At 39.6% G+C, this 12900-nt stretch overlaps 1 protein-coding gene across 1 annotated transcript in view; it reads left to right on the top strand.

Moving 5' to 3' along the window:
* The window catches only part of LARP6 (La ribonucleoprotein 6, translational regulator), a 25214-nt gene that overhangs the window by 7926 nt on the left and 4388 nt on the right, over positions 1 to 12900 (top strand). Inside the window, exon 2 of the mRNA XM_024128801.3 lies at positions 11288 to 11498. Within this exon, the coding sequence (XP_023984569.1) occupies positions 11288 to 11498 (211 nt within the window). The remainder of the gene's footprint in view (positions 1 to 11287; positions 11499 to 12900) is intronic.

The following is a 12900-nucleotide window of genomic DNA, read 5'->3' as shown; positions in this document are numbered from 1 at the left end:
CCCTGCATCGGCAGGCGGACTCTCAACCACTGTGCCACCAGGGAAGCCCTAGAATCTTTTAATCTAGAGCATCCCCACTTTTTTTTTTAATGCTTTCCTATTTTAGATAAGAGCCCAGATGTCTTGTTGAATGTTTCACAGTTTGAACTGGTCTGGTTATGTTCTCATCTTCTAGCTTAACTTGCTCCTTTGTAGCATGTGTTTCCCAAAAACTCAAGTTAGCGCAGAAGGCTTGATTAGATTCAGTTAAACATTTTGGCAAGAAGACTCCTTGGGCACTACCATAAACTTATTGCACCACCTCAGGCAGCATCCACCATTAGTGATGCTAAATTTGACTTCTTGGTTAAGGTGATCCCTCCATTGTGATTAACAAGTAACATCTGGTATTCTTGTGAATATTGTTTCACCAATGACCTTTCACCTAATGGTGTTAGCATCCACTGATGATCTTTGCTTGAGTCAGTTCATCGGGGATTACATATTGGTGATTTTCTCATTTTATCATTCTTTGTACATTTATTAGCTGACATTCGTATGTAAAATAGAGCTTTCCCTGATCATCTGGGATTGAACAAGAGTCCCTCGTAAAGAGGCAAACAGAAATGAGCACTTCCTTGCCTTTTCCCCCTCAGTTTATTTTTTTCCCCTCAGTTTATTTTTATTTTTATTTTTATTTTCTTCCAGTTTTATTGAGATATAATTGACTACAGCACTATATAAGTGTAAGTTGTACAAAATATTGATTTGACTTACATGCATCATGAAATGATTATCGCAATACATTTAGTGAACGTCCATCATCTCATATAGACAGAAAATTAAAGAAATAGAAAACAAATTTTTTTCCTTGTGATGAGAACTCTAAGGCTTTACTCTCTTAACATCTTTCATATAACATACAGCAGTATTAATTATATTTATCATGTTGCACATTATTTCTCTAGTACTTATTTATCTTACAACTGGAAGTTTGTACCTTTTGACCACCTTCATCCAATTCCTCCTCCTTTCCCCCATCCTCCACCTCTGGTAACCACAAATCTGATTTCTTTTTCTGACTTTGTTTGTTTGTTTTTGAAGTATAATTAACCTCCAACACTGTGTTAGTTGCTGTTACACAACATAGTGATTCGATACTTCTATACACTTCAAAATGATCACCACGATAAGTCAAGTTACCATCTCTCACCATACAAAGATATTACATAATTATTGACTCTATTCCCCACACTGGACATTTCATATCCGTGACTCATTTATTTTGCAGCTGGAAGTTTGTGCCTCTTAATCTCCCTCACGCATTTGTTTCCTCCCTCTGCTTCCCTGCAACCACCAGTTTGTTCTCTGTTTCTGTTTTATTATGTTTGTTCATTTGTTTTTTAGATTCCACATATTAGTGAAATCATGCAGTACCTGTCATTCTCTGTCTGACTTATTTCACTTAGCATAATACCCTCTAGGTCCATCCATGTTGTCGCAAATGAGAAGATTTCATTCTTTTTTATGGCTGTGTAATATTCCATTGTGTGTATATGTGTGTGTGTGCGTGTATATATATATACACGCACACACACCACAGTTTCTTTATCCATTCATCCATCTGTTTATGGATACTTAGGTTGCTTCCATATCTTGGCTGTTGTAAATTATGCTGTGGTGAACATAGGGGTGGATATATCTTTTCTAATTAATATTTTCATTTTTTTTGAATAAATACCCAGGAGAGAATTGCTAGATCATATGGTAGTTCTATTTTTACTTTTTAAGGAATCTCCATACTGTTTTCCATAGTGGCTGCACCAACTTGCATTCCCATCAGTGGTGCATGAGGGTTCCCTTTACTCCACATCTTTGCCAACACTTGTTATGTGTTGTCTTTTTGACAATAGCCGTAATGACAGCTGTTAGGTAATATCTTACTGTGGTTTTGATTTGCATTTCCCTGATGATTAGTGATGTTGAGCATCTTTTCATGTGCCTGTTGGCCATCTGTATGTCTTCTTTGCTTTCTGATACTAGATATTCTAGGCTTAATTTGTACTTTTGTCACGGAATCCCTCCATTCCCACAGGAATCCCTGGTTTTTCAAATGCTAGGTGGAAGTTATTTAGAAACCAAGACCTGGAATTAAAAGTGCTAATTTCTGCTGGGGCATCATTTCTTTCAGGCCCTTTCAATAGACAGAGCTAAGAAATATATTTTTAAAAAATAAGTTTATGTTGATAATTCCAATTCAGATTTAACATTTCAGGGGATTTGCCTTATTTCTTTTATTTTTATACTGAAAATCTTGATTCCTAATAACATTAACACATTTACTTATTTGCTTTATCTTACAGTGTGTAAAAATGATTTAAAACTATAATACTAAATATTAGTATAAATGATAAAACCACTGAGCACATCTGTTCTTCATTTAACAAACAAAAACATCTAGGTTTCTTTCTCTTCGTGATTTTACAGGGCCATTGCACAAGGCTATCTTTTCCCTGTTCTGGATGAAGATAATGAAAGTTTTCATTTATTAATGCCATTTATGTGCCGTATGTGGAACTAAGTACCTTGTGTACATTATCTCTGCTCCACACCACAAACCATTATGTAGACCTGGAGAGACATCCACTAGTTGTACTTTTTCTAGGCCCTAGGAAATATGCCAGAACAGCATGGCAGAAGACAGGATTAGAGAGGAAGGTCATGATCTCTGTAATAAATATGTAGGAAGCCATGGACCAACCAAACATAGCATATGGCCTCTGCTAGTAGCATCCAAAATGTAGTTGTTCCCGTGATACCTTTTCCAGAGTTGGTACATACCTATATATGTTTTCAGCCTGTCCTCCTGAACCTTTATTTTTTGAATCTTCCCTCATGTTTTTATATTGCATTATCAATTTGGTTGCCTTTTTGAACCTTTTCAGATTCATTATCTTTTTCTAGAGACGAGTCAAAAGGAACTTCACACAATGGTACTGGACCCTAGTGTTTTTCATAAATGTTATTTTCTCCTTTGTGTTCACTATCCTCCATGTTACTGTCCATCATTTTCCTGGCCTTGGTGACCCAACCAACATATATTAGACCATTGGCAAAGATAGATGATGAGTCCAAAAATTTTTCTGTACTGTAAGTCTTAGTGAGGAGCTCATTACTCCACCATTTTAGTTTGGGTATTTTCCTTCGTAAGGTATCATCTGATTAACCACTCAATTAACAGCCAAAGTAGCTTGAAATTTTATGAGAAAAGCAGCCTTGGAGATCTTATCCTGCCCTTATTTCTCCAAATCATTTACAAATATAATAGATATTTCAACACTGGTCTGTGGAGCCCAATTAGCTGTTTCGAAATATACCCCTTATTTCTATGCTTTGTTTCCATTTCTAGCAAGTTTACAGTCATAACAAAAGAACTCATCATCACTCCCAATTTATAATACTTTATTTAAAGCAAAACAGTAACGTAAAACTTTTTCACCGTACTCTTGAAAGGCCACTGGCAACATATTCACCAGGAACCATACTTTCTCCTTAAAAGAATTCTAATAGGTGTGATTTGCCCATACAGAAACAATTCACTTTACCTTGGTGATGCTTTTTAAATTCCTACTACGTGCAAGGCTCTGGGTAGAATGACAGAAACCAATATGAATCCTACCCTCCCAGAACTTAGAGTTCAGGGCACTAATAAGATATGCACACAAGTAGCTCTGATACAAATAGAGGCAAGTATTAGGAGAAGTTGAAATGATTTCCTTCCTGGGAGAGTTACGTTTGAGATGGGCCTTGATGTGTGACTAGGATTCGGACCTGAGAGAGAGGGGCAAGGCATTCAAAGAGATGGGAACAGCATGCACAAAGGCATAGAGTCAGAAACCTTGTGATACGGGGAACTATAAGTCTTTTATTTGCTTGGAGCAAAGGATCTGCAAGGAAATAGAAATGCATTTGGAAGCTGGTTACAGCCAGATTCTAAGTGAATCTGAATAAAGAGCTAAGGATTTTGGATTTTATTTAATAGGAAATAGAAAACATTATTAGTATCAAAGCAGAGCAGTGGCATTTTATAGCTGTTCTTGAAAACGTGTAATAAGGCACAGAACGGAAGAGACTGTAGCCCAAAATACAACAGGAAGTTACAGGAGGTGGGAAGAAAGAACCCTAGAAAGGCTGTGGTTGGGAAATATGCAAAGGAGGCAAGAGTGAAAAGGGATGCTAATATCTGAGAGGTAATTTAAATTCTTCCTTTAGAACAATTGCCTAGCCTCTCTACCTGCCAATGAAAGGTAGTAGACAATATACCCTTTACTTCCCAGGGGAAAAAAGAAACAAGATTATTTCCTAAAGGAATTGAGTGAACTAAATGGTGATCTAGGGCTGCTAAGGTAGAGCTGGTACCTGATATAGGGCTCCTACTTAATGGTTCCCTTCCAGTTCACTCTGAAGTGAAGCCTGCCAATTGGCATGCCCCACCCATGTATATAGAGCCACCTAAGGAAGAAAAACAATAGGAGTGTACATATTCCTAGGGAACCCTCACAAACCACCAAGAAAAAGCAACCCAGACTTCATTCTTCAGAATGAATAGCTATGGAGCCATAGTTCCGTACTCCTTATGTGTGGGCTTCTTTCCAAGGTGTACCGTATGGAAAGGGGGAAAAAGGAGTCACTTTATAGTGGAGTCATATGACAAACACTACCTCAGTCAGGTGATCAGGGTCAGCATCCACAATTATCAGTCATTGGATAGTATGGGCCCTTTATATGATGTGATGAGAATGGAAATTTACATCAGTGGTCCTCTTCCCAAAAACTCATATCCCCATTCTAATCATGAAAAAAAATCAGACAAATCCCAATTGAAGGACATTCTACAATGTACCTGACCAGTACTCCTCAACATTGTCAAGGTCATCAAAAACAAGGAAAGTCTGAGGAAGTGTCATAGCCAAGAGAAAAGAGAAGCCTAAAGAGACACAATGAATAAATGTAACGTGGGATGGGATCCTGAAACAGAAAAAGGCTATCAGGTAAAAACTAAGGAAATTTGAATAAAGTATGGACTTTAGCTAATAATAATGTATTAATACTAGTTCATTAAGTGTCCCATACTAATGCAAGCTATTAATAATAGAAGAATTCTTGTGTGGGATATATGGACACTCTATGCTATTTTCACAATTTTTCTGTAAATCTAAAACTATTATAAAATAAGTTTATTTAAAAAATATTTTTAAAAAGAAAAAGATGACTTGTTTACCAGCCATGTGAAGAAGATCAGTGACATGAGAATTAAATGGAAAAACTGACCCCAGAGGATACAGAGGCAACACTGTTGGAAACAGAAGAGACTGTTAAAAATTATATATACTCCAGTTAGTACCCTGAGAGAATTTAAGATAGTGTATCCACAAAATAAGAACAGGCTGCTCTTAAAAAGGAACAATCTGAAGACATAAAAGAATTTTTAGAGACTAAATAATTACTGAAATTTTAAAAATTCACTGGAAAAGGTTGGAAGATAATGTCAAGGAAATCTCTTAGCATATAAATCAAAGACAAAGGCACAGACAGACAATGTGACAGAAAATAATAGGCATAGAGGATCAGTCCAAGTGGTCAACTGAAAGTATTTTAAGAAGACAACTGTAATCTTAGCAAATGCCTTCTCCCTGCAGTGACCAATGTTTTTATAGTAATAATAATGACTTACAACTGATTGACTTTCAGAGTTTAGTATCTATCTATAGACAAAGCATGAAATAGTAGTTCCAGAATAGACTGTAAATATTATGAACCATGACAAAATGAAATAAAGGCACATCTGATAAAATTTGGGAAGTTGGAAATGTAAGGAGAGATGAAGGAAAAGGAGGGGTAATAATATGCAGATCATATGTTGTGAGGAATTGGGAAATATTTTTTAATGTTGGTGGAATAAGAAACAATTTTAAGTATATTATTTAAAACACATAGAGAAGGCTAATAGAAAAACCAAAAATAATATAAAAATTTAAAAGTTGAAAGAAGAGGCTTTTTAGTGACCCCAAAGCCTTCTTTTGTATAATAGGACATCAACAAAGAATTTCAGAAATTGGCAAGTGATACATAGAGCTATGAACTTATTTTATAGACCTATACGGCAACTCTCATAGGAATTAAATGGTTGAATAGAGGTTGCATCTAGGAAAGAAGAGTGGAGAGGGGGATTGTTGCTCTCTTTATAAGTTTTCTACTATTTTATTTCAGTTGGTTCTATGTATATGTATTACTTTAATTTTTAAGAATTATTTTTTGATGAGCTATTAATAGGGTCCGAGGGAGAAGTAATGAGAACAGTTGGAATGGAAAAGAGAGAACAGATGGGAGACACTGCAGAATAAAATCAGCACTTGATAACTGACTCAATGTGGGGGCAAAGAGAAGGCTGAAAAATGCATCTTAGGTTTTGAGTCTAAGCACGTAGAAGAGAGTATAGGGAAAGTCATTTGTGGGACAGTATGGGAGGGAAGATAATGTGGTTATTATAGGATAGTTGTAATTGACAAAAAGTTGTCAATGTTCATATATAAAGAATATAAACTTCTTTAATGTTTGTGAAGGATACATGGTCTTTTGTGTTCAAAAGCTGTTACAAGAACCAGGAAACAGTGCAGCAGTCTCCCCTATATAAAACAGGCTTTCCTGATCTTCCAAGATTCCCCTTGGGAGATGCACAGTTGCTGCTGATAGCACCCATGCAGAGGGAGGGGTCCTCTGGGTGCAAGAAGCTCACCTCTGCACTCACACAGAGGTTTTCTATCACTTCCCAGTACTACCCACCTGTTCTGGAATTTCTGGTTATTTGCTCACCAGGTGTAAATACTGACACAGAGTCACCTCCCAACACATTATGGATTATTTACTGAGCGACTGTGTGAAAAGATGCTCTTCCCAGGTAGAATGTCTCTTGGTAAACAGGCCCAGGCCTTGGTGCTACCTGAGGCTGAGTTCTGCAGATGGTGACAGCTTGATTCTGGACATACTGATATTGAAGTAATATCAGGCTATCCACGTGGAAACGTCCAGCAGGCAGTTAGGAACTGAGGACTGGACTCAGGAGTGAGAGCAGGATGGAGGGGTAGGAGGAGAGGCAGACTTGAATCAGATGAGCCAACCAGTGGCTGAAGTGTAGAGGTTGCCAGGGGATAAAGAACCAAGGAAAGATCCTTGGCAAATACCTACATTTCAAAATGGGAGGAGGAAGAAGATCCTGAAAGGGCAGTCAGATGGGAAGAAAACCCAGAAAAGAACAACTCATGTAAGCCCAGGGGGAGAATATCAAGAAGAAGGTGATCAACTGTGTCCCATCCTGCAGCCAGGGCCAAGAGACCAATATGGAGAAAAGGCGCCCAGATATAGCAAATGAATTCTTTGGTGGATGTCCAGACACACAGAACAAGTCTGAGGAAGGTCTGGGCAAGTCTGATTGGATGAACTTGATTTTCTTAATCCAGTCTGAGGTAGAATCATCTGCGGGGAGTAAAGTCTTCCCGTGGCTGACCTTGGGAAGAATGGGAGGGTCTGGAATAGGCACTGGAGAAAGTGAGAAGTTGCATCATCTTCCTTCCATTATGTTTTATTTGTGTGTAAGTTTAATTTTAGTGATGGCATCAACTGCTCTGGTTAGGAAATAGGACTTATTGGTCTGTGGGCCCCCTTAATGGTCTGGTCACCTGTGATATACTAGCCATTTGTAGTAAGTTGGGCCATTTTGCTTCTGCCTCTGAGTCCACCCAAAGCTCTTCACTGGCCGTTATCACACACCTCACCCCATCCCCTGCTATTTATTGTCATCCTTGTCAGCTGGGCCCAGAATTTCCTATGCATTCTTAGTTATTTCATCTGGTATATTCAACCTATCCATTTTAACTACTATCTAGGGTGTACACTTTCTGAACTTTCCATCTGGCATTTTCTTTTTCATTTCATTGATTTTCCCACTGACACTTTTCCTTTGGCATGTTTTAAGCACCTCTTTTCTCAGTGTAGTGTTACTATCCTAGTATTTGGCTGTAAGTAGTAGAAAACCCAACTAACAGTGAATTAAACAAATAGGATTTTATCTTTCTCATGTAATAATCATAATTCTGCAAGTATGTAGTTATAGTAGTTGGTTCAGCAACTCAGTAATATCAGAACCAATAATGTCAATAAATTAGGCCAAGCTGATTCTCCTGACCTTTTCCTTATGGTAGTAAAATAGCTGCTACAGCTCCAACCATTTCATCCACACTTAAAACAGATAAAAGGGGAAGGGGCAAGGCCAAGGCCAAGAGATTTTCACTTGTATGTTATTGACCATAACATGACAAATGGCTACCACCTGTAAGAGAGACTGGGAAAGTGAGCATTTAGTTTTTGTAACCTCCATAGTAAAGGAGGGCAAGTGAGAAAGAGTTTGCTATTAGGTGTTGGGTGAGTCAGACTGGTGTCTGCCACAGCTACCTTTTAGGGACTTATAAAATATTCAGCTTATCTACTGTTTAAGTTGCATTTAACCTGTTATATCTAATGGGCTGCCTTAACATATTCCCTTAGTTTATCATCCCATTTTTAAAAAGCCTTTTGAAGAAACATACTTTTTTTTTTTTTTTTTTTTTTTTTGCGGTACGTGGGCCTCTCACCGTTGTGGCCTCTCCCATTGCGGAGCACAGGCTCCGGATGCACAGGCTCAGCAGCCATGGCTCACGGGCCTAGCCGCTCCGCGGCATGTGGGATCTTCCCGGACTGGGGCACGAACCCGTGTCCCCTGCATCAGCAGGCGGACTCTCAACCACTGCGCCACCAGGGATGCGCTGAAGAAACATACTTTTAAAGTTAGGTCTCTCAGACTGTTTTTTTTCCTTTAGTACATACACATTTGTCTTGTGACATCAGTAAGGTATTTTAAAAACCATTTCCAGACTCTCTACAGGCAAATAACTAAAACTCTTCATTTTTAAAACCTACAAATGCCTGTATTTTATGCTAAATATAATTTCTGAAATTGAAAAATTGTGAGATAGATTTAGTTTTTTTTTCTCCTGCCAGAATATTCGATTTTTTTTTCTCATTTGGACTCTTATACAATTGCTTTTTTTTTAAGCTTGTGAGCCAGTGAAATTTTTGCTGGAGTTGAAGAACGTAAATGTATGTGCCTTTTCCGGCTTTAAACTGTCACATTCATAGGTTCTTTTACTTTATGAGCCCTTTTTTTTTAATTGGTTATTTATATGAACTCTCTGAGCCCTCTTGGGAGCCTGGCAAGTTCTCCCAACACAGTGGAAATACCTTGGATGCTTTAGGAAGACTAGGATGCTTTAGGGGGATTAGGTTTGTTCATCTGTCCCAAGAGATGCTCTTTCTGCTTGGAACATGTTTATGGAGGCTCTGGGTCTGATAGTCAATGTTCTTAGACATCAAACTGCCACAAAGGAAAGTAGTTCTTTTTCTTTTCTCTGGAAGTAACTTTTAACCAATACTTTTTATTGAATAATAAATATAGTATTTATATAATACATAATTTGGTAATTAAATATACAAAAGGGAACTCACCTTTGATAACTTCTAATAATGGTGTCAACTATGATGTGGATAATCACAAATTCCTTAAATATTTATGGTTTTGAAGATTTTATAATCTCTTCATGAAAGATTGGCCTTCCTAAAGAAGCTTTGCCCAGGATTTCTTTGCCTTGTTCTCATGTCCCAATATTCTTGGAGAGAGGGAGAGGAAGTATGTCCAGGTGGAGCTGCTGGGGGGCAGGAGGGTTCATTTAGAAGGGCCCCAGTGAAGGAGATTGTTTCCAGCTTTCCAGCAGTGTCCCAACAAAATGTGGAAGGTATCATGTGTGCTGACTTTGGAGACAGAAAATTTGAGTTTGAAACCTATATCTGCCCCTTATGACTGAACAAATGAGTGTGTCTATCACTTACTGAGCCCTGAGGGTATGTCAGGTACTCTTCTAGATATTTCCATGAATTAATTAATCTTCACTTTCTATCAAGAAAGTGACTATCATAAGTCCCAATTGATAGCTAATGGAACTGAAGTATAGCAGTGAAGTTCCTTGCCTAAGTTGACTCAGCTAATAAACGGTGGTGTCAGGATTCAAACCCAGGCAGCCTAACTCTAGAACCAGGACTCTTAGTTACTCTGCTAAACTATCTTCTAGAAATCGGGATTTGTGGGGAGGGGAGAATAGGAGTATGTGTGAAAAGCATCTTGTCAACAATGGCAGAGCAACATAAATGTTAATAGAGGGTGTTGTTTTTCTTTTTTAATGATCTTCTGTTCTCGTTAAAAATGAAAACTTGACCCATTGACAGATGAATGGATAAAGAAGTGGTACATATATACAATGGAATATTACTCAGCCATAATAAGGAACGAAATTGGGTCATTTGTAGAGATGCGGATAGATCTAGAGACTGTCATACAGAGTGAAGTAAGTCAGAAAGAGAAAAACAAATATCATATATTAACGCATATATGTGGAGCCTAGAAAAATGGTACAGATGAACCGGTTTGCAAGGCAGAAATAGAGACACAGATGAAGAGAACAAACGTATGGACACCAAGGGGGGAAAGCAGCGGGGGGGCAGGGGGGGTAGTGTGATGAATTGGGAGATTGGGATTGACATGTATACACTGATGTGTATAAATGCATGACTAATAAGAACCTACTGTATAAAAAAATAAATAAAATTAAATTTTAAAAAAATGAAAGCTTGATTTCTTAGCTAGTTGGGGGCAAAAATCTCTCCCCTTGTGGCCATGTGATTCTCACTTCTGAGGAGCCCAGTTCAGATGTGACCCATTACAGTTTCCTAGGGCTGCTGTAACAAAGTGCCACAAACTGGGTGGCTTAGAACAACAGAAATTTATTGCTTCACAGTTCTGGAGGCTGGAAGTCCAAGATCAGGATGTCAGCAGAGGCTTGCTCCCTCTTGAGGTGCTAGGGAAGGGTCTGTTCCAGGCCTGTCCCCTAACTTCTGATGGTTTGCTGGCTGGCAATCTTAGACATTCCTTGACCTCTGCCACATCACCCAGACCTCTGCCTTCATCTTCACGTGGTGTTCTCCCTGTGTGCGTGTGGATTAGGGCCCACCCTACTCTGGGGTGACTTCATCTTTAATGACATTTGCAAGCCCTTTTTTCCAAATACCATCACACTCTGACATATGGGGGCGGCGGGACTTCAACGTATGAAACTTGGGGGCTACAGTTCAACCCCTAATACCTCGTGTCCCCTTCTGGTCTCAGTGGCACCGCGACAGGTGGGGGCGAGAACGAGCATGAGGACCCGGAGCAGGAGTGGCGGCCCCCGGACGAGGGGTTAATCAGGAAACTGGTGGATCAGATCGAATTCTACTTTTCTGATGAAAACCTGGAGAAGGACGCCTTCCTGCTAAAGCACGTGAGGAGGAACAAGCTGGGGTATGTGAGTGTCAAGCTACTCACATCCTTCAAAAAGGTGAGGCTTCATTCTCAGAAGCCGCTTTGAGGATTTCAGAGGTGCTTTGCGTTGTGGTTCTCAATAGTTTTTACCCCCTTGAAACCTGATGACTAACAACTTTTCATTTCCTCCAAGCCCTGAAAAAGGGAAAAATGATCAAGAGAAGGGATTTAGGATCATTATTAAGAATATCCTCCCACTCTATTAAAAGGGTCCTGGGTGTTGGGACAAGTCTCAGCTGGTGGCAGTTGTGAAATGACATTACTTGTTCTTAGCAAAGTTCAGGCACTCTTGCCGGACAAGTGGGTGGCCAGGAGGATGCTGTGCCAGGACAGGGGGCTCAGTGACCTTGAGAGACACCTACCAGGCCTAGAATTATCTGAAATCTAAGCTTTTCATTTGCCAAGTTGAATAAATAAGAGGAGGAAGGAGCTCTGGGAGATGAGCCTCCTCCAAGACACCAGCCGCCTTTGCTGTGTAATGCCAACATCCAAACCTATAGGATGGAGATGTAGGATATCTACTGCATGTCTCTGCTGTATAGATCCAGCAACTGGGTTGTGAATTCTCTGCTTCTTGAAGAGTTAACAGGCCGGTTGGAGTAAGAACTCTGTGTCTCCGTTGGGGAAAGTGTATTTACTAGAATGGAAAAGCCCATGTGGCCTGTTGCATAACAGGATGTGTAACGAGTGGGTCCCAGCCAAGTTGCCTGTGTGCTTTGTCAGAGAGCGCTGGAGGAGAGCTTTCTTCCCGGCGCTCTTCTCTGCCTCGCCCGCTGGAATACTCTGCCCTCTTCTCTTGATTTCTTTCCTTTATTCGTTCATCAAACATATTTGCTCTGTATGCTGAGTGCTGTGTTAGGCACAGGATATACAAAATGAACATGGCATTCCCCCCTGCCCTGGCAAAGTCCAATAAGGGACACAGACCAGTGAAGGATCCCAATATGACCATCAACAGTACTGCAATAGGAAGAACAAAGTACTGTTTGGAGCTAATTGATAAGAGCAACTAACCCTGCCTGGAGAATTGAGAAGTCTTCCCAGAAGCAGTGACATTGAAATAGGATCTTGAAGGATGAGTAGGAGTTTTCAAGGTACAGGAGAAGGGAAAGGGCATTTCATGTTGTAGAGGAAAAACCTACTCTTCTTCCTCACAATACTTCTGCCACCAGATGTGGGGGAGGTTTTTGCCCATACCAAGCAATTCTGTGACACCCAGCTGGGTGTCCTACAGTTTAACCCAATTCTGACACTGTCTACCTGGGGATAGCATCAGATCCCTACAGGTTAAGGGTTCTGCACCACACTTCAGATGCCAATCACAAAAAAAAAAAAAAAAAAAAAACAAAACAAAAGGGCTTCCCTGGTGGCGCAGTGGTTGAGAATCCGCCTGCCGATGCAGGGGACACGGGTTCGTG

This window comes from Physeter macrocephalus, chromosome 11 (assembly GCF_002837175.3).
Source record: "Physeter macrocephalus isolate SW-GA chromosome 11, ASM283717v5, whole genome shotgun sequence".
Taxonomy (NCBI): Eukaryota; Metazoa; Chordata; class Mammalia; order Artiodactyla; family Physeteridae; genus Physeter; species Physeter macrocephalus.
This window is presented reverse-complemented; position numbering and strand designations above follow the sequence as displayed.